Genomic DNA, 27,109 nt, shown 5'->3' with positions numbered 1-27,109 from the left:
TTTGTTTAAAAAAGAAGTTAAAATATGTACCTAAAAATATATTTAAAAAACTTTTTATTAAAAAAAAAAGAAGACAGATGGTTCCATGTTCTCCTCTCCTCTTTCTTTTAATTCAAAACTATGTTGACATAAGTGCCTCTATCATTACATTGAAAATGCATTGATATCAGTAATGAAGTTGGAAGTGAATGGTGGGAGCATTTCTATGCCTAGAAGGATTTAGAGTTTTGGAAGCAGTGCAAATGCTCGTGCAATGCTTCTCTTCCTGAATGGGTTTCCCAATTCTCTGCTTTTCTGCTTTTTAGTGTTCACAGAAGGAAGCCCTTTAAAAATAACTCTTGGTGAAGAGGTTGCTAAACTCCTATGGAGAACTGTTATGGAACTTATTCAATTCTTACCCAGAATATTTTACACAGTTCTTTATTATTCTGGGTTGTTGTTCTTTTTTTAAAAAAAAAAAAAACCTCAATGATAATATCTTCTTTAATCCAACTTGATACTCTACTACTATCCAGTTTTATGTTCTCTGAAAGAAGAGATGCCTTTGATAGGGGGAGGAGAGGGAAGGCTTGCAAGAGTACATCTGGAGCAACAGGAACTTAATGCAGAGTGGGTGGCTAATAGAGGTGTATATAAAGTTGGCTGCAACATTTAACCGAATGAAGAGATAGAGTCACTTCCACTTTCCACAGGCTAAAAAAAAAACAGTCCAGGAGTTAGTGGAGCAGCATCCCTCAGTGCTTCCAGCCAGGATGCCCCCTCAGTCAGGAGCCAGTGCAGGGAAGCCAGAGATTGAGCCAGGGGTTCCCTGTCTCTTCACCTGGGAGGAAGTGGGGCTCCGCACAGGCAATGGAGACTTGAAGGAAGAGAGATGGCTGGTCATCGACCGAAAGGTTTATGATGTTAGTCAGTTCTATTTGCGGCATCCAGGTGGGCCTCGTCTCATCAGACACTATTCTGGACAAGATGCCACGGTGAGTCCTTGCTGAGGGGAAAGACAGCCATGGAATGACCTGAAGGGTGCACAAAACATTTACTTTGAATACACACATTCCAGGTTGAGGTTGTGTCTTTCTCCAAGGGTCTCAAATAGAAGAATGGGTGGAAAGGAATCTTTCTTGTCTGAAGCTGAAGGGAATTCTGACATTACAGAACAGTCATTCTGGGTTGGACAGTCCAATACTTTAACACAATGTAAGGAAGTTCCAGATGGTGGTTGTATTGCTTGGCAATTTTGTAGTATTGATTAACAAAATCTGTCCAAAATTTAAAAGTTTGGAAAAAAGACAGGGCAGCAGCTAAGCAGCTAATGTACAGATGTACAAGTTGATGTGATTTGCAGGCTTTCTTTTTTCCAGGTTGGGTCAATGGTTGACTGCAGTTAAGTTACACAACTTTATTGACATCTAGACAAAGTGAACAAAATACAGCTTAGGTTTGAGGACCAGATCAGAAGGTATTTGTGAAAAAGCATGGACACAGCTTATATTTTGCCTAAGCAAAATTCAGTCTGGCAGACTTTCTCGGTGAGAATATATGAGTAATATTGGTAGCATAGAAGTGGGACCTCTACCAAGTATTGCAGGATTCGTGCTGCACATGAAGCATGTTCTCATAGAAGTTGTAGGAAAAGATTTGCAATCCCACCACTGGAAAGAAGGAACTGGCAACTTTCTAAGTCAGGGCTCTCCAACCTTGGCAACTTTAAGACTCGTGGACTTCAACCAGCCTCAAGTTCAACCATGCTGGCTGGGGAATTCTGCGAGTTTAAGTCCACAAGTCTCTCAGGATTGAATTCTAGTTAAGTGTAGAATCTGTAGACTCTATTGTATATATCATAATACAATAGTTTATGGACCCAGAATTTGATTAACATTTTGATAAAATGTTTAAATGTACACACACCTGTAGATACATACATACATTTATATATAAGTCTATGTCATTATTGCTTCAGTGTATGTAGAAAATATAAATATAAGCTAAATAAAAAATTATCAGAACAGAGATTGACTTTTTCTATGTACCTGTTGTAACTCGCATGTTGTACAAGGATTAGTAGCTGAAGCTCAGAAATACGTTCTGTGTTCTTGAATATCTATCAGGACTTTCAATCTTGGAAGCATCTGCAGCAGGTGAAAAAGGACCACACTTTCTAGAGACATTCTGTCACTTCTAGACATTTCTGGTAAATACCTGATATATTCTGCCTTCAAGTTAATCTCTGACTGAAGGCTCTCTTTAAATAACACCATCTATTATGGGACATTCAGGCATTGATGGCATACTTGAGACCAAATCTAGCACTGATATTATCAAAATGTCTACATTGCCATTAAATCATAATGCTTGTGGCTATATGACAAAGAATTATTCTGAATGGAAGAATCTATATGCAGTCACTGCATGGATATCTTCTTCAAGGATGAATCTGGGAATTTATGGACATAGGAGGTGGTAAAGGAAAGGGAATGGGAAAGGAAAAGGGAAAACTGGGGTATTAGCAGATGAAGATTCCTTGATTACATAACCATGATGGGTTAAAACCCCAGTGTTTTTGTTAAGGCCTTCTGAGGTAGCCTGATACTTCTTGCTCTATGTAGGTTCAGCTGTCTCAAATTTTGATCTCCTGGTGAAGGTTTTTTTAGGATCTATTTCAATATAAACTGTGCATTTGATGGTATATTCTGGATGGAAATTGGAAGCATGTAGGTATGGTGATTTGTAAGCTTCCTGGCATTTATGTGTTCATTATGTAGTTTATGTGTCCATCATGTGTTTATTTTAAGAAAAGTGGACTTATTGGACACATCTAGGCTTAGGTTGATAATGGGATTGACGTATTGAAAGTGTTCCAATCCTGATAGAATTTAATGAGGGATTTTCATGGGTACAGATCATGAAAATGTCATCAGTAAATTTCATATAAATTCAGGAGTTGTGAACATTTGAAAATCTTCTGTGAACACATTGGCATATTGCAGAGTGATGTATGTGCACATAGATGTGGCATTCATGTGCAGTTATATCTGTTGCCAATGTAAAAATAGTGATGGATGAGATCAAAGTCTTGAATTTCTCCTTATTTCTACGTTGAATCTTTCATTGATCAGTTTCCATCCATTATGCCTTGTCTGGCCTTCAGGTGCTTTAGAAAATAGGTTTAACCCCTCCTCTCTATGATAGCTCCTCAAATATGGGAACCCTGCTATTATGTCTCCCTTGTTCCTTCTGTTCACTAGACTAGCCATGCCCAGTTCTGTTATTGTTTTTCATATGTTTTAGCCTCCAGTCCCCTTATCATCTTTGTTGCTCTTCTCTGCACTCTTTCTAGAATCTGTGGTGACCAAAACTGGATGCAGTATTCTAGGTATGGTCTTATTAAGGCTTTATAGAGTAGTATTAGTACCTCATTTGATCTTGATTGAATCCCTCTGTTAATGCAATTTAGGGCTGCATTGGCACATTATAGGCTCATATTTAATTGTTTGGCCACTAAGACTCCAAGATGCCTCTCCCAGTTACAGCTTTTAAGCCTGGTTTCTCCCAATTTTATATGTGTACTTTTGGTTTTTCATTCTTAATGGTAAGGCTTTATTTTTCTCTACATTGAATTTCATTTTGTTAGTTAGGGCACAATGTTCAAATCTATCAAGATCCCTCTGGATCTTCAGCCTATCATCTAGGATGTTGGCTATTCCTGCTAGCTTAGTGTCATCTGCAAATTTGATAAGTTTCCCTTCTATTCCTCCATCTAAGTTGTTTATGAAGATATTGAAGACTACTGGGCCTAAGATGGAACCTTGTTCTACCGCACTGTTTACTTCCCTCCATGTAGATGTAGACCATTAAGGATTACTCATTGAGTATGGTTTGTAAGCCAGTTACAAATCCATCTGGTGGTGACACTATCTATCCCACTTTTTTCTAGTTTACCAAAAAGTAGGTTGTGCTCTACCTTGTTGAATGTCTTGCTGAAGTCTGCTATGCCCAACATTTTGCTGGTTTACTAATTTAGTCACTATATAAAAGAATGAAATAAGATTTGTTTGGCCTGATCTGTTTTGAATAAACCTGTGCTGACTTCTACTTACTACTTTACTTGTTTCTAGATGTTCACAGATCTGTTTCTTGATTATCTTTTTCAGTATTTTCCCAGGTATTGATGTTAGGCTGATTGGTCTGTAATTTCTTGGATCTGTTTTTCCTGCTTTTTTTGAAGATGGGAATCACATAAGTTTTTTTCTAGTCCTCTGGTAGTTTGCCAGTGCTCCAGGATTTTTGAAAGATACGGTACAATGTTCTATTGCTTGTCAAACATGTTTTTGATGGATGGTGGCTGTATGTATTCTTTTTCCATCTTGAAAATATTCCTTGAGCAATGAAAAAAATTCAAGGTCACTATAGAGTTGAGTTGTATAATTTTTGAATGTTTATTTCAGCTCCACTAAGTAGACCAGATCAGGAAATCAATTCCACAGTAAGGATAAAACTAATTTTATTAAGACTGGTTATAATAACAGAACCTTGCAAGTCTGACTGGGCAGCCAACCAAGTCCAACTATTGCAGGGAAAGATGGTCCTGTCTTATTTACATTTCAAGTAAACTACAGCAGCACAGTTTTAGTCTTCAAAATTAATCAAGGTCATAGAGTTGGCCTCCTAGAGAGCCAGTTGTGAAGCATCACCTACAATACATTTTTCATTATTTCCAAAATGAACAAATAGCCAACTTAACTGGCATTTCCATCATGTTAACCAGATATTCTTCTCCATGTTAACCTTATTTGTATGTGTGTGTGTGTTTAGGATGCCTTTGAAGCTTTCCACAAGGATGAGGATCTGGTAAAGAGATATTTGAATTCCCTCCTAATTGGAGAACTTGCCCCAGATCAACCATGCTGTGAGCCCACAAAAAATGTGAGTATTAGGTGATCTCAGCTGTTGGATTCCCTTTGCAGAACCTTTATTTTAGATAGTTAGGCGTACATGTGTATATGTATGTGTATGTATATATCCCCATCACACTAATCCCTTTCAGGGAAAATATCATTATGCAAAATGCAGTGGCGTAAAGAACATTAAACCAAAGGAATTAAAGATATAAGGTTAAAAAAAATAGAAAAGGACAGTTAAATCTAGGTTACATCCATACTATCCACTTTATCTCTTCATATTTTTCTATTAGAAAGCGAAGACGAGTAGCCACCACAAATGTGATAGACAGATAGACAATCAAGAGATATTCTTACAAACTTTAATTGCTTCGTCTATGTCTATTTATCATTTCATTCATTATCCATTGCACTTTTAACTTCTCTCTCTCATTTTAAGGATATCCAGTCACAAATTTCTCAGTCTTCCCCTTGGCCAATTCACCTCTTAATAGTTTGTTTTACAGGTTGATTCATTCATTATTTTTCACTGCTCAAACCACCTCAACCTATTTATTTCATACAGTCACTAACTTTTGGATTTAATAAACTTCACTTAGGATCTTTTAACCCTATCTCTTTCTTTCACAGCTTCTTCAGTACCTCATTCCTATTAGAGATTTTTTTACTATTGCTGTTGTATTATTAACTCCAAATGTTGATGGCTTGGTTCTTTCTTTTAAGATCTGGACGTCCTATTTAGTATAATGACAGAGGGGCATTGGAAAGCATTTTCCAGATGAGACATTGACTTAGTCAATGACCTAGATCAGTGATGGCAAACCATTTCTGACTGCTGTGCCAAAAGCAAGGGGAGCATGGAGGCGTGTGCCGGTGTACCACACCCATAGTGCTATGCATGCAACCGCCCACAGCGTGCATGCATGTATGTGATCAGCCACACATCCACACCCACACCCACACACACCACTTTGGCTGTGGCTTTTTCGCCTTTTCCAGGCTCCAAAGGCTTTCTAGGAGCCTGGGGAGGGCAAAAACAGCCTCCCCTGCCCCACCCCCAGACACCCTCTGGAGGCCTCAGGAGCTTCCCTAAAGCCCCCAGAAGGCAAAAAACTGACCTACAGGGAACCTGGAAGTTCAGAAATGGTGACTTCTGGTTTGTCTGTAGGGCCGGTTTTTGACCCCCAGAGCCTTCAGGAGGCTTCCCTGAAGGCTCCAGAGGGCGAAAAATGGACCTACAAGCAAACCAGGACTTCCGATTTGTCCCTAGGGCTATTGTTCACCCTCCAGAGCCTTCAGAGAAGCCTCCTGAAGGCTCTGGAGGTCAAAAAATGGCCCTACAGACAAACGAGAAGTCACGATTCCCGAACTTCTGGTTTGCCTGTAAGGCCAGTCTTTCACACTTTGGAGGCTTCAGGGAACCCTCCAGAGGGTGCAAATGGCCTCAAAAGAAGACCAAAGACAGCTGGCCAACACGCAAGGCAATGCCTCACGTGGCCTGACAAATGGCTCCCCGTGCCGCATCATGGACCTAGATAATATTTTCTGGTCATCAAGTGGTACCATTGAAGTAAATAAATAAATAAATAAATAAATAAATAAATAAATAAATAAATAAATAAATAAATAAATAAATAAATAAATAAATAAATAAATAAATAAATAAATAAATAAATAAGTAAATAAATAAATAAATAAATAAACAAATAAACAAACAAATAAATGTCAGCGTTCCAAATATCATGGAGAATTAAATCAGAGTCCAAGGCAGAGCTATCCTTAAAGTTCCTATTTAATAAGCCAGACATAAATCCATCACATGGTCCAATCTTCTTCGGCCACACTGGCATTTCCACCCATTTAGTTCCAGTCAGATGCAGAGGTGCGGAGGCAAAAGATGACCTTGATTTCTAGAAAGGAATGACAACAACACATTCTACAATTCTACTCCTTACTATTCCCCCTCCCAATTACTACACTAATGAAACAGCATGGGAAAATAATGGAGAGTGCGGCAGGCCAAAAATCCTAAAAGGAAAATAATTGCAGGCCTGACAGCTTTGGTTATTGACTTCATTTCCTTTGTTTTTCATTGAAAGAAGAATGTGTAGTAATTTTTGAAAGCACTCTAGTTATCATTCTAAGAAGAAAATATTAGATCCCACATGTAAGAATCCAAAATCCTTTGGGCTGCGGAACAAAGATGATAGACCATTATTTAATTATGTATTGCATTTATCTCATGTACTTTTTTTGAACCTCCAGATGACATAAATGGGGGTCTCCCTAATTTATCCCAGAAAGTCTGTGTTGCAGCTTGGTCTGAGAGAGAGCAACTGATCCTAAGTCACCCAATAAGCTGCATGGTCAAGTGATTCATCCGAGTACAAATCCAACCTAAGGTTTAATACATAAAACTCAAGATGGGCTTTTGGTCTAGTCTTCCAAAAGGGTTCTAATGTTCTGAAGCAAGTAAAAAAAACCTGTCATCATTTTTTGTAGGAAATGCTGGTCAAGGAATTCCATGAACTGCGTGCAACAGTGAAGAAGATGGGGCTCTTGAAGTCAAGATTCAGCTTTTTTGCTTTCATGTTTCTGCATGCTTTCATACTAGACATTGCATCTTGGTTTACTATCTGGTATTTTGGAAAATCCTGGATGCCTTTCCTTCTTGGAGTAGCAATGTTCACCGTTGGACAGGTAACCTCTTTGAGTTGCAGAGCATAGCAGTGTAGAACAGTCTTCAACATATATAGAGCAATTTAATTGTTTTCATTAGTAATTTAACACCTTGTGCACTTATCTCGGTTTTCAATTCTTTGAACTGTTGAATCTGTTCATAGTACTTCAACTACACACAGATTAAGAGTTGCCGGGGGAAGGTCTTGATCGGACTTTGTGGAGCAAGTTTCAACTTGTCGCTCCTGAGGAAGTGGACAAAGCCATGGGAGCGGTGAATGCCTCCACCTGTTTACTGGACCCGTGTCCCTCCTGGTCTCGGCCAGCAGGGAGGTGACACGTGGCTGGCTCCAGAGGATTGTTAACACTTCTCTTCAGGAGGGATCCTTCCCGCACCCTCTAAAGGATGCGGTGGTGAGACCCCTCCTTAAGATGGATCCAGCCATCTTAAACAACTATCGCCCAGTCTCCAACCTCCCGTTTGTTGGGAAGGTTGTTGAGAAGGTGGTGGCCTTTCAACTCCGACGGACCTTGGATGAAACAGATTATCTTGATCCCTTTCAGTCGGGTTTCAGGCCTGGTTACGGCACCGAAACTGCTTTGGTCGCGCTGATTGATTATCTCTGGTGGGCCAGGGATAGAGGACATTCCTCTATCCTAGTGCTTCTTCACCTCTCAGCGGCCTTCGATACCATCGACCATGGTATCTTTCTGCGATGGTTACAGGAGGTGGGAGTGGGAGGCACCATCTTTATGTGGTTCTCCTCCTACCTCTCGGACAGGTCACAATCGGTATTGCTTGGAGGACAGAGATCGACGCCTAGGCACCTCAAATATGGTGTGCCGCAGGGTTCGGTCCTGTCCCCCCTCCTATTCAATATCTACATGAAGCTGCTGGGTGAGATCATTCGACGGCACGGGATCAAATATCATCAATATGCGGACGATACTCAGCTGTATCTGTCTGCCCCGTGCCAACTCAGCGAAGCAGTGGAAGTGATGTGCCAGTGCCTGGAGGCTGTCTGGATCTGGATGGGAGTGAACAAGCTTGCACTCAATCCACACAAGACCGAGTGGCTATTGATGTTGCCTCCCAAGGATAATCCAGACATTCCACCTCTTAGCCTGGGGGGTGAAACTATACACCCCTCAGAGAGGGCCTGCAATTTGGGTGTCCTCCTGGATCTGCAGCTGACATTAGAACACCATTTGTCGGCTGTGACCAGGGGGGCTTTTGCCCAGGTTCGCCTGGTGCACCAGTTGCAGCCCTACCTGGACCGGGAGGCACTTTGAATGGTCACTCATGCCCTCATCACCTCAAGACTGGATTATTGTAACGCGCTCTACATGGGGCTGCCCCTGAAGAGTGTTCGAAGACTACAGTTGGTCCAGAATGCAGCCGCGCGAGCGATATTGGGTGTACCTAGATACATCCATGTTACACCTATCCTCCGCGAGCTGCACTGGCTCCCCATTGGTCTCCGGACATGCTTCAAGGTGCTAGCCGTTACTTTTAAAGCCCTACATGGTTTAGGACCTGGCTACCTGAGAGACCGCTTCCTGCCACTTACCTCCCAACGACCAACAAGATCGCACAGGTTGGGCCTCCTCCGGGTGCCGTCGACCGGACAATGCCGGCTGGCAGCCCCCCAAGGGAAGGCCTTCTCTGTAGCTGCGCTGGCCCTATGAAATGACCTACCCGTAGAGATCCGGACCCTTACCACTCTCCCAACCTTCCGTAAAGCCACCAAGACCTGGCTATTCCGGCAGGCCTGGGGCTGCTGATCAATATCCAGCCCCACTTAGATAGAATGGATGGTGTGTAATTTTAATAATTGTATCTTTTATCTTAATTTTTAAATGCTTTTTTATCTTGCCTGTAAGCCTCCCAGAGTCCCAAGGGAGTGGGAGGCATACAAATTTTATTAAATTGAAATTGAAGAAAAGTGCTTCAGGATCTGAGCAAGTTATACTGCAGAATATGCATAATATTGCTTAATCCTTTTTGTCAGCTGAAATTAAAATGTTTGAAAGGAAGGCAGCAAGTAATAGTATTTGCTGGCAGCATACAGCATATAAAGTCTTATGTATGTATTGTACGTATGTATGTGTATGTATAGACACAGACATGTATCTATATATACAGTGTATAATCGCACAATATGTGTAATATAATTGTGGTTCTTTTTGATCACCATTAATTAATGGTGATTAATGATGCTCCTCTACCAATTAATTCATGCAGGAAAAATGTGGAGAAATTATATACATATGTGTCATGTTTGTTGATTCCAGATCCAGTATGGTTTTCTCCAACATGATCTTGGCCATGTGTCAGTCTTTGAAAAGCTCAAGTGGAACAGAGTAGCTCACTTCGTGGTAATTGGCATTCTTAAGGTCAGAATCCATCCAGGAGAAGGAAAATTTAAGTGATGATTTGTGATTATTTATATATTTGAAATTGGGTCTGCCTATCCATCGTTATTTTCTGTCTCTAGGGTTTTGAAAAATAGGATAAGGATAATGAACACTGATATAGAACACTTTAAGCACTGAAGGGCTGAAAATATAAGATCATCTTTTTGCAATATCTCTGTAAGATGACAGTATTATTAATGCTTCCTTACAGAAAAGGGAGATGGTGTTAAGAGAAATATAGTCAGTCTGCATTTTATGGCTATGAATTATTTTTTAACAATACTGCACTATATTTGCTTTGATTTTTCACTACTAAAGAGAAAGTAATGGAAGCTGCCATGTAAATATTTTCCAAATGAGGTGCTGTACAAGGAAAGACAGGGCACAGAGTCTCTGAGATTCATGGACAGATCTTCACACTCCTGAAATAAATCTAACGACTGAACAGACAAATTATTTCCTGCAAAAGCCCACTCCCCTTTCGCTCCTCTTTTATTTCCTATGGGAGGAACCAATCACCTTCCACCTGTGACTTTACTCCCAAGTCTACCCTGATTTTGGAGTTGTTCTTTTCTCCTGGCAGCTCTGCACATGCGCACACTGGGAACAGGCTGTAGCTGTTCCTCTGCCTCACTGCTGTCTAGCTCCATAAAAGAGGTGTATGCTGCCACTTTGCACCAGTTTGGGAGACTCAGACATCATCAAGGATCTTCTGTGCATGCCCAGACATGTGTGCTCCCTCTACATAACTGGTAGTGAAGACTCCTCCGTAGGCACCTGATCTAGTCTATTTCTAGTTTATTTTTGTTTCACACAAACACATTTAGCAGCAAAATTGGAATTTTCAATAGCCAGTCTTGGAATGAAACTTTTTCAGATGCTTAATAAGAAGGAGAAGAAATGAAGCTAGTTTACACAAAAATGGTGGAGGTCAGAGCACTGTCACTGTACACAATTCAATTCCTGCTGGATGAAGGAAGTGTAAACCAACAAAACTGCAGGTGGTTTTTGTTTTATTTTGTTTGTTGATAGCTAGTGGGTAATACATAGGATACATGATTATTCACAAATAGATGGAATTCATGTTTGTTCTTCTGTACTTCTCCAGGGAGGACCGGTGAGCCTATGGAACCACATGCATAACCAGCATCACGCCAAACCCAACTGCTTCCGCAAAGACCCTGATCTCAACACGCACCCATTCCTTTTCAGTCTGGGGAAGAAACTTTCTTTGAAGGTAAATAAATAGAAAGTCTTAGGCAAACAAAAGACCCTGAAAAAGGATTCGCAGTACAACAAGAAAAAACCCGACACCACCATAACTCTCATGAGCAATCTAGGAAAATAGAAAAAATATTTCTTTCCATCTCCCATATTTCTTTATAACAACTCTTATTGCTGTTGGATCGGTTCAGGCATTGCCTTATTTTCTAGTCTCTGCTTCTGTAATAATTCTGTAAAACTTATTTTCTTATAGACTGGAATGGAATGGAATAGAATAGAATAGAATAGAATAGAATAATCTCCTTGATCAGTTTCCACCCATTGCTTCTTGTCCTGCCCTCGGGTGCTTTGGAGAATAGTTTGATTCCCTCTTTTTTGTGGCTGCACCTGAGATATAGGAACACTGCTATCATGTCACCCAGAGACTTTCTTTTCCTTAAACTAGACATACCCAGTTCCTGCAATCGTTCTTCATATGTTTTAGCCTCCAGTCCCCTAATCATCATTGTTGCTCTTCTCTGCACTCTTTCTAGAGTCTCCACATCTTTTCTACATCGTGGCGACCAAAACTGAATGCAGTATTCCAAGTGTGGCCTTACCAAGGCATTATGAAGTGGTATTAACATTTACGTGATCTTAATTCTATCAATTTATGCAGCCTAGAACTGTGTTGGCTTTTTGGCAGCTGTCTGCACACTGTTGGCTCATATTTAAATGGTTGTCCAGTAGGACTGCAAGATCCTTCTCACAGTTACTACTATTGAGCAAGGTACCACATATACTGTATATGTGCATTTTGTTTTTCTTGCCTAAATGTGGGACCTTTCTTTTTTCACCATTGAATTTCATTTTGTTAGATAGTGCCCAGTGTTCAAGGTTGTCAAGAGCCTTCTGTCTTCTGGAATGTTGGCTATTCCTGCCAGCTTGGTGTCATCTGCAAATTCCCCATTTATCTCCTCTTCCAAATCATTGATAAAGATATTGAAGAGTACTGGGTCTAAAACAGAACCTTGTGGTACTCCACTGCATACTTCCCTCTATGTAGATGCAGTTCCATTGAGGACCTCACCAGTGGTGGGTTCTGGATCCCATTGCAACTGGTACGCTGCAACGGGCCCTAGCATCTAATAAGTGAATGCGTGCAGCACACTCACAGTGTGTGCATGCATACTTACTGCCCGCAATGCTCCAGCTGCTCGTCAGAGTGTACACTCCGTGCACATGCTTGAAACCCTGAGCAGCTCAAATAGCGGTAAGGATAGCGGGCGAGCGGGTGGGCCCTCAGGAGCACCATACCAGAATGGTACTTGGTGCTCCCAGCAGGCACTGCTATGCCTGTACCAATGTGTACCGATCGTATCCCACCACTAGACTACACGTTGAGTGCGGTTGATCAGCCAGTTATGAATCCATCTGGTGGTGATGCTGTCTAACCCACATTTTTCTACTTTATCTAATAGTAGGTTATGATCTATTTTATCAAATGCCTCACTGGTCCAATAAATTATATCAACAGTATTCCTCTAGTCCACGAATTTTGTCAAAGAATGCCATAAGATTAGTCTGACATGATCTGTTTTTGACAAACCCATGTTGACTTTTTGTTATTATTATTTTTTTTTGGCTTCTGTTGGCTTTTTGTTTGCTGATTTTTGCTTGATTATCTTTTCCAAAATCTTCCCTGGCATTGAGGTCAGGCTGATAGGTCTGTAGTTTTTTGGGTCTATTTTTTCCCATTTTTGAAGATGGAAACTATATCACCTCTTTTCCAGTCCTCTGGTAGTTCCTTGGTGCTCCAGGATCTTTGAAAGATATTGTTCAGTGGGTCTGAGGTCTTTGTCTGCCAGTTCCTTCAGAACCTTGGGTATAATCCACCCGGTCTCAGTGATTTGAACTTGTCTAGGGTAGACAGGTGCTCGCTTACCATTTTCTTCCCTATTCTAATCTGTTTTTTGTCGTGCTGTTTTTGATAGGTTGGACTGGCTTTTTTCCCTTTGTCTCAACACACATGCAAAAAACAAGTTAAATAGTTCTGTTTTCTCCCTGTTGCTTGTCACCTTCTTTCCACTTTCTCCAGTGATCAACCAATTGTTTCCTTGACTTTTTTTCTTGTTTTTAACATGTTGGAAGAAGCTTTTTTGTTATTTTTTACATTTGTCGCAAGCCTTTCTTCATTACGAGCTTTAGCTTTCCTCACTTCATCTTTACAGGCTTGGGCTGTTTGCTGATATTCTGCCTTAGTTATGTGCCCCCCTTCCACTTTTTATACTTATCCTTTTTGTCTTTCAATTTAACACAGAGTTCTTTATGCAGCCATGTTGGTTTCTTTTGAGAGCTGTGTTATTTTTCTTCTTTATTGGTATTGTGCTAGACTGGGCTTTTATAATCTCACTTTTCAAAATTTACCAAGCTTCTTGAGTTGTTTTCCCCTTGAGGATTCTCATCCATGGAACCCTTTCTAAACTCTCTCTAAGATTATTGAAATTTGCTGTCTTAAAGTCAAAGATTAGTTCGACTTTGTTGTCTACTACTTGTGCTTGCATAATGTTGAATTCCAATATTGCATGATCACTTGCCCCCAAGGTTCCTGTAGCTTATACACCTTCTATCATTTCCTCTCTGTTAGTGAGAATTAAATCGAATATAACTGATCCCTTGTTCCCTTCTCTACATTTTGAGAAACAAAGTTGTCTACTAGGTTTGTTAGGAACCTGTTGGATCTTCCACTTGGTGCAGAGTTTGTCTCCCAGTTGATGTGAGTGTAGTTAAAATCCTCCATTACTATTGTGGTGTGCTTCCTACATACCTTAGTTACAGAGGTGGGTTGCTCCTGGTTTGGCCTTGTTTGGCCAAACCGGTAGTGGAATTCAGGCCTGGGTTGCAAAACTGGCAGTGACCCAGACCTGCCACGTCCCTGAACTGGTTTCCTTGCCACCACTCGGCTGCTGCCATTTTGGTTTTTAGTGACTGCTCATGCACAGTTCACTGTAAATTGTTCTGCGCATGCACAAAGAACAATATACATTGAACAGTGCATGCGTACATAGCGCTCTTCGTTTTACTGGTAGTAAAACTGGCAGCAACCCACCTCTGCTTAGTTAGCTGACTAGCAAAAACTAGCATAGACCTATGGCAATTCATTCCCCACCCCATTAATATTGACCCAAATGCATTCAAGATAATTAGATCTGTTAATAATTCTGAGCTACATTTAATGACACAAATCTCCACTGCACTTCTGTATTAATCTGTACATTTTCCAAAGAACATGTTTTGATCCACATTTTCCTGTGAAGTGCAGTCTAATAATGCATTCCCCTTCCCAAAAGTTGTGCTTAGATGAATGCAAAGTCAAGTAACTTAACTAATGAATTGTGCATGTTCAAGGCTGCAGTAAAATACGGTGCCTCTCCAAAAGTTGACAAACTATAACTTTTAATATCACAAAAAAGAGAAAATAATGTAACATTGGTGATTCAATGTATGAATTGAAACAAGTGAATTAAATTCAATCAAATTAAAATGAAATCACATTTAAAATTGGTATTGCCTTGTCCATGTTTTTCCCCCTGACCCTGTCTATTTTGGAAAGGTAGCTTCCCTCAGAGATCAGAGGCAACCCTCAGTGCACAAAGACTATATGTACAGCAGAAAATCAAGAGAGACAGATCAAATAATCTGTGATATAATAATAAGCAAAGATGAATCTTTTCAAGAACCTATATTGTAAAGAATGGGCACAGACAACATGACCCTGATGTGGAATTTACATAGTTGACAATTTAACTGTTTGTTCTATTTCTCTTTGTGCAGCTTGGAAAGAAGAAAAGAAAGTATATGCCTTACCAGTACCAACATAATTACTTTGCCCGTAAGTGTTTTACCATGTTTACAGGAGCCTAAATTTGGAGGAGAATAACCAATAAAGTCATATATCTGCACTATAAAGCAGAACAGACTAAGAAACCAATGCCTCACAGGTCGGGATTACTTTTATTGGAACACCTAGAGCAGGTGTGTCACATTGGCCACACCCAGCCCATTTTAGCGAAGGGGGGGAAGTCCTGATATGTTACGTGATGACAACATGACACCGTGAGTTTGACACTCCTGACCTAGAATAACAGGATCTTGGAAATATGAATGTGTTTCCGCCCTTAATGCGAAGCAGGGAGCTACCTGAGATATTTACACAAATTACTCTCTTGGAAAGGGCTCAGTGACTTGATAGCAACTCTTTCTCCTGGCTTTCAAGGCCATTCCTTATTCCCTCTACATCAGGTTTCTGACACAATTAATATAGAAATACCCTGATGAGCAATGGGGCAATAGGTCAGAGAATAAGGTGGTTAGTTTAATGCAAAAAGGGATTCAGAGACAGATGTTTGTTTCCTTTAGGATATGTTCTATTTTTATTTTAATCACACACTCATTTTTGTATTCTCCTTTTGCATTTTTATATTAGTCCTTGCCCCATTGATATTTACAATTGGTGTCCAACTGGTTTCCTATCGCTATGTATTTCAAAGAAAAAAATGGTTGGTAAGTCATAGCACCTCTTTATTTTAGGGGATTGGTGTATGGTCAAGTGTAACACATAATGGTCCTGAATCCTCTTTCTTTCTAATGAGCCACAGGAGATGCATTACAAAATGCAAATTGCTTTCTTTCCTTCATTCCCCACAACATCATGGGAACATTCCCTGCCATTCATTATTTCATTGGCCTTCCCTCTTGTCAGCACCATTGAACAGAAAATGTACCTTGTTTGGGAAGGGAAGGGAAGGGAAGGGTGAGCAATAGGCAAATATTACAATCCAAGCCAAGGAATGCTTATCACAGCTACAAAGAGCTGACCACAGTCTCTACCCTGATGTTAACAATGAGCCTGTTCCACTGGGTTACATCAGGCATTGGGGAAGTTATCTCCTAGACTGGGAATCTTTTCCAAACCAACCTGAAAGTCAGATAACAACCATACGCTCCTCCAGGCAGAGACAGTGGCAACAGTGAAACAGAAAGGGATGAGGAGCAGAGGAAGAGATTGCCAGGAGATTACATTTCTAACTACCATGGATATTAGGGTGCACTTCCAGAGGGATGGGGGAGAGATTATCTGGGCACTGATATGGGGAGTACAGACACATTCTAATAATGCAATGCTCTAATTAAACATACTGTGGGTATGAAGCTTCATTCCTTCCCATGAGTACAGAACCCACCCCCACCCCCACTACTCAAATTGAGCCATGCCACTACCCATTGCAATTCTCAGCCACTGGAAATGACATCAAAACCTTTAGCAGCTTCAAGAATTCCATTTCTGCCCTAGAGAAATTCTTTCCATTTTGATGTAGAGCAAGGTTTCTGCACAACTGATGCTAGTATGCTCCATCCCCACTCCTTTTTATCATTGTGGGAGTTTTATTAGATACACAAACGAAGAGACCCTGAAAGTCCTTCAGCACTACATTGCAGACTGCCTATTACTCAACATGTTATTGCATTATAGTCTTTAGTTTGCCACATTGTAGCTAATTAATCTGAAATTGACAAAGGACCTCATAATAATGATTCACACATTGTTACCATTGTGCTTATTTAACATTCTGTTCTTTGACAGGAGCTGTTTAACAATCTTTTCTATAACTTCCGGGTCTGCCTCATGTATGTTCCTTTAATGGGATTTAAGAGCTTTATGGCTTACTACTGGTTAGCAAGGTAATAATTATATAAAACGCTACCCTGCTTCTATGACTCAACTAATGCTTTTAAATGCTGTGAAGTCAAAGAGACCTTCAATATGTACATTGCTAGCTTTGTGTAAACAAAAAAAATAATGAGGTCTCCATTTCTTGTTGACTTAATATGGGGATCTAAAACAAAATAAAAAAATTAGTATACACTGTTACTGATCGCTATTATACTACAGTGATACTATACGGATGCTATAATATCTGTATCTATGACTATATGGCTTGGGCTTTTTAACTTAAAAAATGATGTGTCATCCTTCGTCAAGCTCACCTCAAACTAGTTTGTAACATAAAAATGAAAATAAAAACAACCATGCTATTGAAAAGAGCATAGCTCACCACAATAATTTTGATCCAACTCTTGTTATTGCTTGGTCATCATCAATTAGCAAAGTATTACTTACCAATACCTCTATACCAGCAGTGAAATCCTCCTGGTTAGGCCTGGTTCGGCCGAACCAGTAGGGATATTTGTCTGTGGTTCTGGGAACCGGTAGTAAAAAAAAAAAAAAGCTTCTGAGGGTTGCACGTGATCATTGGAAGCTTTTTTCCTTCTTTTTAAAGCATTTTTTCCCTGCCGGTTCACCCTCTTTAAAAGTTCTTTAAAAAGCTTCTGATGATGTGCAGCTCACAGCTGAGCTGAACCGGCAGGGAAAAATGCTTTACAAAGTGAAAAAAAGTTGGCCACGCCCACCCAGCCACATGACACCCCCCCCCAGCAAGCCAGAATGGGGGGGGGATTAGATTTCACCACTGTTCTAAACAGCCAGTAATTATCAGTTTCAAATGTTCTTCACTAATTGCCAAATAGCTTCATCTGAGAACAGAGGTTGGTGTTTAAAAGCTTGATCTTGCACTATGAGAAGGTTAGTACAGGAGGAGACATTTCTTTAAGGATTGGTCTGGTACTTTCCATCCTCAGAATAAAATATTGTTATTGATTTGTCCTGAACTTCACAGTTGGATAAAAACTGCATTTCAATGGCTTCATCCAAGGAATGAGGGCATTTGGAGAGCCGCCTCCATATGCATATACAACAGGGATGGGTTATGGCCAGCTTTACTGCCGGTTCACTCGTGCACATGTTTTGTCTGTGTGCACGTGCTGGATCCGTGCTGGATGCGCATGCGCAATTCAGTTAAAATTGTCCTGTGCATGCGCAGAACTCAAAAACAAGATGCCAGGGGCAGCCACCAGGGAACCAGTTCGGGGGTGTGGCAGGGCTGGATCGCTGCCAATTTCAGCAACCCAGGCCACCATACCACTACTGCTTTGGCCAAACCGGTCCGAACTGGTAGGAGCCCACCATTGATATACAACCTGTCTCCCAACATGTGTTTCATCCAATCTACAGTACCTCGTGTCAAAAGGCCTCAAATGTAGTGTTTCCAGCATGCCATTTTTAGCCCAAAAATCCTCTTGGATGTTGGACCAATTAGCTATAAGGCTGATCAGGGAAATGAAGGAATTTTAGATTTCTTTAATGTTTTCACAAATCAATCCTTTCTTACAATCTGGCTAGCAATCTACCTGAAAGATTGTTTCCTAAACAAACTGACAAAGACACAAATGAATGCTGCAAAATGCCTAGATGGGTCATATTGTGGAGGAGGGAGAACTAGAAATTTCTTTGGGACAGTGGTTAAATCTATTCCCCCCCCCCAGTGGTTCTGAGGACGTGGCTTGGTGGGAGGTCATGTGACTGGGTGGGTGTGGCCAACATTTTTTTCATTTTTAAAAGTATTTTTTCCCTGCTGGTTTGGGTGAACCGGCAAGGGGGAAACTGCTTTAAAAAGTGAAAAAAAATTTCCAAGCTGCACGACCATCAGATGAACTGGGAGGATTTCACCCCTCCTTTGGGATCTTTTGCCAAAGGAAGGAGCTGTTTGTAACTCATATGCCATTAAAAACTCTGGAGACAATGTATGTAGTGATATTCAATCCAGAAGAACGTCACTATTCTGTTTAGGGGCTGGGATTCTTTGTGTAGCTGTTGGCCAGTTCAAACTGAGCAACAATTGGCTCAGACTGATGTGTGTGAAACCCAAACTCACAAGTATTGCAAATGAGAAGTGATTATGGAAAAGGAGCTGCAAAGGGAAATACAGACAAATCTTAAGCACTTCCCCCCTTCTTTAGGAACTAAGCTGAATTTAAGCACCTTTATCCATCTTTCTTGCCCAATAGGTAATCCAAATGTGGGCAGTTCATCAACTTGTGTAACTGATAATACTATTTACTCAATTGAGAACTCTGAAGAATATAAGTTTTAGAATACCTGAAACTTCTAGAGGGATTAAAGTGTGACAGATTGCATAAGATTATTACAGAATGCCATAGCTTTAACTCCCTGCTTTTACCTATAAAATTATGTTTCTGTATAATCCGTGCAATAAAGTGGTAACAGTAATGATCATGTTATGTTTTGGGCTGAGAAAAGCAGCTTTACTAGTGAATGAACCATTTAAAGAATTTGTTTGAATCATTATTATTGTTTTTATGTCCACACAGGTACTTAGAATCTGGATGGTTTATCTGGGTCTCACAGATGAACCATATTCCAATGAATATTGACTATGATCAGAATTTAGATTGGTTCTCTGCCCAGGTGAGATAGTTTCTATTTAAAGGGGAAATTTCTTGTCTTCAGATAATCTTATTCAGAAATGCTGGGTCCTTAGTTCTGAAACACAGGGCCAGATCATGTTGTTGTTTTCTTAAATATTTCATGCCCTTATTTACATTGAAACATTGTCTTATGAAGAGCAGGTAGTACAAATGAAATGTCTGTGCTGGCAGCTAGAAATCACTTTCATATTGCAGTTTCTGGGAAATCACAATTGCAGCATGATGCCCTTTCTCTTCTCATGGAGAAAAGTTACAGGGGCCAACAATGAACTCATTGTCCACAGTAGATGATGAGATGGTAAACAATGTAGTACATTGCCTATTAATCTTTCTTGCTTTTTCAGTAAAGCAGGAACAGTTTTATTGTTACTGCTGTTTACTACTCAGTAAAGCAGGAACAGCACCAATGCTATTAGTCCTCCATCCAAAAGGACACTTTACGATTCCAAGTCCCCACATGTGGACTCCAATTCACATAATTGTTCTTTTTGGGATCATGAATCAGTTTTTCAATGGCATAGAAATTAACTTTGTGAGATGCATTATCCACAGAATGAGAATATAGATCCATAAGACTAACTGATTCCAGATAGGAATAGCCAAACATTGATGGTGATAGGGGAAATACTGCCATTTTCTCTTTATATTGTAGAGAAGAAAATATCAGAGTGTTGAAAAACATTTTGTTGGAATGTATATTTATGCAACAACTACAATAGTGTGCAGCCAGTAGATAGTAGTATTTAAAAGTTAGGATCTATGGTATATATTCTACGTTTTTTGCACTAAGTAGAGTTTCCTGTTACAGTTGAGCAATTAAGCAGTAAAGCACATGGTGACATTATCTTTATATGAATCTGTGGTGCTATATATAAACAGAATTTCTAACATGGAGGAAGTCTAATTTTCCTAATGGTAATTACAGCAATCTCCCCAGAAAGGGTAGAGTGACTATGTACATGTGGATGTACCCAATGATTCTTTCATTTTTTTAAAAAGCATGTTTCTTCATGCTTTCTTGGCGTCATTTTCCCTTAGGGCTTTTTACCAGTTATTATGGAACTAGAGATTGGCTTGGATACAATCAATTTCTAACTGTGATTTAGACAAGATAATTAAGGGATGGGACTAAATGAATAAATTATGTGACTAGGCCTCCAGCAAGCATTGAGCAATTTAAAGTTGCTACCTGAAACCTTATCACGGTGATGCAAGTTAACAAGAGAAACAGTGTATAGTTGTTGTGACATTAATAAGATGGTTTCTGCATAGATAATCTGTTCTATCACAAAGAAAGAATGAAACATGATGAGAGACAAGACAGGTTTTCTCTCTTTTTTTAACAGTAAATCATAAATACAAATGCAAAATGGCTAGTTGTATATCATCTTATAGGTCCTCCAAATGTAAGCTAGTGCCATCCTTTATTATATCTTTACTGTTGGTCTACCAACCAAGTTTATGTTGCCCATCTATATATTTCATTTGGATTCTACCTTTTCTTTATGGGACTTACAGCCAGTTTTTAAGGTAGCTCTAAAGATTGGTTTATTCATGCACAGTTTTCCTTTTCCAATTTCTTTTTTGTTTTATTTTTGTAATAGCATGATATAATTCCTGGGGATGGGAAATGGTAAACTTTTAATGCATGTTTAATAGTGATGGGATTTAAAAAAATCTATTACAGGTTCTGTGGGTGTGACTTGGTGTGTGTGTGGCGTGGCTGGGTGGGTGGGCGTAGTAGGGGAAAGATACTGTAAAATCTCCATTCCCTTCACATTCCAGAGGAAGGTTACTGCAAAATCCCCATTTCTTCCCAATCAGCTGGGACCTGGGGGGGGGCATTAGAAGTCGTATTTAACAGTATTCTGAACCACTCAAAATTTCTGCTACCGGTTCTCCAGAACTGGTCAGAACCAGGGACGGGGAGGCAGGGGAGGCAGGACCTCACCACTGTCATCATGAAAAGAAAAAAAATTAAAAGGAAAAAGGCTGAAGTAGTTGCTGCCCGAGTCACAGTGGATGACTCTGCTTAGTGCTTAACTGCAGGAGGAGGCGAGAGAACCACGTGCCTCCTTTAATCTATTTTTATGATCACTTGAGCAGAGTTAAGCAAGGGTTAAAAGGTGAAAAATTCCTTATGCAGAGGAGGCACGTGGTTCTCTCGCCTCCTCCTCAGAGGGCACTTTTTTAGAGGCTTTTTTTAAACAGTTAAGCAGAGTCATCCACATCGTGACTCTAGCAGCAACTAGCCCAGCCTGGCTTCAGCAGCTCTTGCCTTTTTCTTTTTACATTTTCATCATGGCAGACAAGAGCAGAGTTGAAATCCTCTGTGACACAGCTGGAAAAGGTATGTGGGTCAGAGGGAGGGGGAGGAGTTCAAAATTATTGTAATTTGTAAGTAATTTTTATTGTAATTTTTGTGTGTGTGCGTACGTTTGCATGTGTTTGTTTCTTCAATTCACTCAAACAAACTCTCAATTTGAGAGAGAGTTTTTTTGAGAAGAGAGGGGCAGCCTTGTGTGAGAAGAGAGGGGCAGCCCGACAGCAGACGCGGGTCTTTTACCCGCCTCTGCTGGCGGGTTGGCGCTTTCTTTCTTTTGCCTGCTGTGCCACCCTTCACTTTCTCCTCTCCCCCCACCGAGAACCCCATCCTGCTACCCTCCCCCTTTCCTCCTCCTCCTCCCCCCTTTCTTTGCCGGCTGCCCCAGCTAGCCAGCCCACCCACCCACCCCACCTGACCTACTCCCCACATCTCGCATCTATGGTGGACACACTCTGTCAAGAAAGAAGCTCTTGGCCGCTCTGGCACTATGTCCGACATAGATGTCGGACATAGCATCGGTACTCATGAGCGCGGCTTGGAACAGCGAGCTCTCCGGTGGTGGTGGTGCTGGCAGCGGCAACAGCAGCAGCAGCAGCAGCAGCAATGGCAAGAGTCCCGCCGCCCAGCCAGATTCACCAAAAGCAGCACCAGCAGCAACGGGATATGCTTGGGGAAGGGAGAGCCAGAGCTGGCTGCCCGGGTTTGCGCTCCAGCCGCCGCCCCCTCTTCTGCTGCTGCTGCTGCTGCAGCAGCAGCCACCAGAGACTCCTTCTACTCCACCACCCGCATGGGATGGGGAGTGAGCACACGAAAGGAGGAAAAGGAAAGGGCCAGCGACCCACGGGAGTGCCAGAGGAACCGGCCGGAGGTTGGGGTTGAAAGGATTTCTTCGCCTCCATCCTGCCCTCCGGCGGCTTAAAGGGGCAGGACCCGGTTACCAGGCAGCTGGCGCTGCGGTGGCAACCATGTTATATATGCACCTGGGCTCGGGCCGAGAAGCGACGCCTCCAAAGGGCTGTCAGCTGAAGTCGCCTCGCCTCATTTCCTCTGCCCCGCCAGGTTGCGGAAAAATGAGCAGCTCGATTCTCCGCTCTCATTTTCCTCAGCCTCCGTGCTATTGGTGTATGTGTGTGTGTATGTGGGGGAGGGGGTTAAAACATCACCCTGTGTCAGAATTGATAGGAAATAAAAGGCTAAATTGGTTTTAGCCTACTTACCTCCCCAATATGCAAAAGATCACTTGGAGTTACGTAAGACCTTTAAATGATATTTGCTTCAAAACGTTTAAGAAACTTGGTTTCCCTACCTTTCAAGGCAGGCTTGGCATTTAACTAGTTCTAATCCATCTCAGTAACAGATGATATTTCTTCAGGCAACCGGCAAACTATGATTTAGGTTTAAGGATTAGATTCTGAAACGTTTTGCTAAGATGGCATATCTGCCAAATCAAGGAACAAAATCATGCCCCCTCCTCCAAACAATTTTGTCCTGTTTAGTTTTGTTCTGTTCTTGGTTATTTTCTGTGAGTTTGTATTTCATCCCTTGAATGAAAAAAATGGAAAAAAATATGTGAAGTTACTTAGCCTAATATACTAAAGTAACAAATCTTCTTTACACATCATGATCAGTTCTAAACTATGGATTTATAGATCACAATGGTTGTGTTCATACAATAGGTTAAGCCAAAAACAAATCATAAATTAGTTGATTGAGCCAAACCAATATGTCCCTTGATTTATACTTTATAACAAAATGAAGCCCCTTTGCCTTAGTACACGTTCATACATCTTATTCAGCCTTAGGCAAAAGAAAGATTATTTCTCTACTTGATATATGGAAAAGAGGAAGTCGCCATGAAGTTTTAAGACACATTAACTTGCTGTCAGGAATCTTTCCAATATCCCACAAAGAAGACATGATTTTTTGTTAATTTGTTTAAGCAAACAGTTGAAGTTCCTTCAAGTGTTTTGGAATAGATTCTTCTATATATAGCTCACATTTCTTATTTAGCTGATGATACCTCTGTTAACATTAACCCATTGTAAAAATAACAGCAATTGAATGTTTTACGACAATCAACGCATTACATGACTGGAGTGAAGTTAGCGGCAGGGCGGTTTTTGCCTCTTGAAAGAGGGCAAAAGCCGCCCTGCCGCCCCAGCGCTATGTCCAACATAGAGGTGGGACGCCTCTATGTCGGACATGGCATCCTGCCTCTATGTCGGACATAGCGCCAGGGCGGCAGGGTGGCTTTTGCCCACTTGCCTCACCAGCCATAAACCTCACCGCACGTCACTGGTCAGAACCTGCTGAATACCACCTCTGATGTTTATATTATTATTTTTATTAAAATTGGAGGGTACATTAATTCATATGATTTGGTTATATCCAGTTTTGTTTGGACTAAAATTAAAGCCCATAAAAGTAGATTTATGAATAAATGTTTTATATTAAAATGTTATTTTGAATACATTCCAAAATCAGGCAAGCTGCTTTTTAAAGGAATTACATGAATTATGAATTATATAAAATATAATTATGAAACAATTTTTGAGGAATTATTACGAGAAATTATATTGGACCAAGTAAATGATATTGAAAGACCTATCTATTTCTGAATATTAAGGACTGTATTCAAGAAAATGTAACAATTTTAAAGCTATTTTTTCTACTCAAAAGACAATAATAATTCAAAATAATTTTATAATGGTACCTTCTTTTGAAAATAGGAGAAAAACAATTGGTCTAAATCTGCTTGCTGATGGCTGAATGGAGATTTGGAGACTGATCTATTTGATCCCAACCTAATGTCCTAACTTTTACAGAAGTAATTGCATAATATTTCCATGTCTACTTCTAAAGAAATAGTTCAATAAGAATGACTCAGGGAAGATGACTTTAGATTCACTGGTTGGTTGATTCACTCCAAAAGAGAATTACATTTCTCCTGAAAAGAAGCCAGCGTGTTAAGCAGAATAAGCCATTGAATCTGAAATGTTACCAATATCCTAGTCTGTGCAATTTTTTCCCCATGCATATATATCACTGGATTTCATCCCATGCACACAGCACCAGTTCAATAGTTGGCCTGGATTGCCTGGTCTGGATTCAGAAATATTTCTAATTTCCTTCTGGACAGGGACCACACTATAAATGTAACAAACATTTGGAAATGAATGATGGTCTACTATACCGTAAATTGGAAGTTATTGGAAGTCTACATATTTTTTTTATTTCCCCCTTAGCTCGCAGCAACATGTAATGTGAATGAATCTCTATTCAATAACTGGTACACTGGGCACTTGAATTTCCAGATTGAACATCAGTAAGTACAAGCTATATGGAAAGGTTGTATAGTATATAATGCAACGTTTGTACAGCTTTTGTCACCACTAAGCATCACATGCACATTATGGTCCATGTTTGAAGCCAAATGATGGCTGTGGCCAGGAGTTTTGGCTAGTTTTAAAGAAAGCAGATCTTGTCCCAGTAATACATGCTGTGGCTATTCCAGACTGGACTTTGGGATCTATCCTGTAAAAATGCCTAGAAACAGCATTTCATATAAAATGCAGCAGTGAAACTAATGTCTATGAGCCATGGTGGCACAGTGGTTAGAGTGCAGTATTGCGGGCTACTTCTGCTGATTGCCAGCTGCCTGCAATTCGGCAGTTCAAATCTCACTAGGCTCAAGGTTGAATCAGCCCTTCATCCTTCCCAGGTGGGTAAAATGAGGACCCAATTTGTTGGAGGCAATATGCGGACTCTGTAAACCACTTAGAGGAGGCTGTAAAGTGTGTAAAGAAGTAAAGTCTTACTTCTAGATATATAGCAGATTATATGGTTGATAATTATAATTCATTTCTGGACCAAGTCAAAATGCTGGTTTTCACCTTTAAAATTCTTAACTAAGATTTCAAAACCTGTGAGCAACTGCATAGTACCCTACTACAAAGTAACTCATTAGGAAGGATCATGGTTCAGCAATAATCAGAAGGACCTCAGCTTGTTCATCCCTACCTCAAACTCTTTGGGAACCAGACAGGTGAAAGGTTATCCTCTTCTGTATCCACCTGCCTGTATGCAATACTGAATATGAAACCCTCTGACATTGAAATGGGAAGGGCAGTAATGACAGCAGGATCCAAATTACCGTAGAAGTGTCTTCTACTGTGTCCTCTTGATATTTTTCCTCTCTTTCCACAGTCTTTTTCCAACCATGCCTCGACATAATTATTACAAGGCGGCTCCCCTGGTGAAATCCCTTTGTGCCAAGCATGACATTAAGTATGAGTGCAAGCCCATGCTCACTGCTTTTGCGGATATATTGCGGTAAGTGTGAGCCACCAGGAAAAAGGCCATTTGCAGGCATGTCACCAAGAGAATATCTCAAGTGAAGAGTAGCCTGAAAGAACTCATGGCTGTGCAAATGTGCTTTTGATTAATGTGTTCCATGTTCCTTTTTCCTTCTGCAGCACCCTGAAGGAATCAGGAAAGGTCTGGCACAATGCTTATTACCAGGAAAAAAATCAATACAGTGAGGAATTGGGATGACTCCTTTGATATTAACACCTGCTGTTTTCTCTTAGCCTTTGTGATTTTAAAATAATTTAAATAATAATAATTTTAATCTATTGATTGTTTTATAATGTTGTTGCCACCGTCTGTTTTTCATGAGATGGATAGCCATGTACAGTGGATGACTAAATAAATAATATTGAAAAGGAATCTTGTGGTAAATTATTCTGGATGGATGGATGGATGGATGGATGGATGGATGGATGGATGGATGGACAGATGGACAAACAGATTAGAGAAGAACAGGCCAAGATGGTAAATGACCCATTCCACAAAGAACCATCCAAGATGTACTCCCAACTGCAGTGCAACACATAGAAACATGAAAGCTGCCTGTCAGCCAGCCTGCTGCTTGCTGTCATGGAAGGGGGGGAGGAGTGCTGCTCATTTGAAAAATTTCCTTTGCAGCTTTGCATCTACCAGCCTTAGTTTTGCTTATCTCACCATGGTCATTTCTTCCAGCTTTGTATGCCGCGGCCAAAGACGATGGTCTTGAATCAAAGACCTTCTCAAAACATTTCTTGTCCTGTGCTTGCCCTCTGATTGCCTAGATACAAGGGTGTCAGGCTCTACGGTTTGTTTCAATTTGATGCTTGATGAGTTT

At 40.5% G+C, this 27,109-nt stretch overlaps 1 protein-coding gene across 1 annotated transcript; it reads left to right on the top strand.

The window, feature by feature from the left end:
- The first annotated feature begins 752 nt into the window (after nucleotides 1-752).
- On the top strand, nucleotides 753-26,604 carry LOC116512680 (acyl-CoA (8-3)-desaturase-like). Its single transcript, XM_032223289.1, has 12 exons — nucleotides 753-974; nucleotides 4,810-4,920; nucleotides 7,398-7,595; nucleotides 9,870-9,971; nucleotides 11,101-11,229; nucleotides 15,030-15,087; nucleotides 15,682-15,758; nucleotides 16,840-16,937; nucleotides 19,485-19,581; nucleotides 25,173-25,252; nucleotides 26,134-26,259; nucleotides 26,403-26,604. Exons 1-12 carry the CDS (start codon nucleotides 753-755, stop codon nucleotides 26,479-26,481), a joined length of 1,377 nt encoding a protein of 458 aa, XP_032079180.1. The 3' UTR covers nucleotides 26,482-26,604.
- Nucleotides 26,605-27,109: the final 505 nt, after the last annotated feature.

The sequence above is a fragment of the Thamnophis elegans genome, chromosome 1, assembly GCF_009769535.1.
Source record: "Thamnophis elegans isolate rThaEle1 chromosome 1, rThaEle1.pri, whole genome shotgun sequence".
NCBI lineage: Eukaryota > Metazoa > Chordata > Lepidosauria > Squamata > Colubridae > Thamnophis > Thamnophis elegans.
This window is presented reverse-complemented; position numbering and strand designations above follow the sequence as displayed.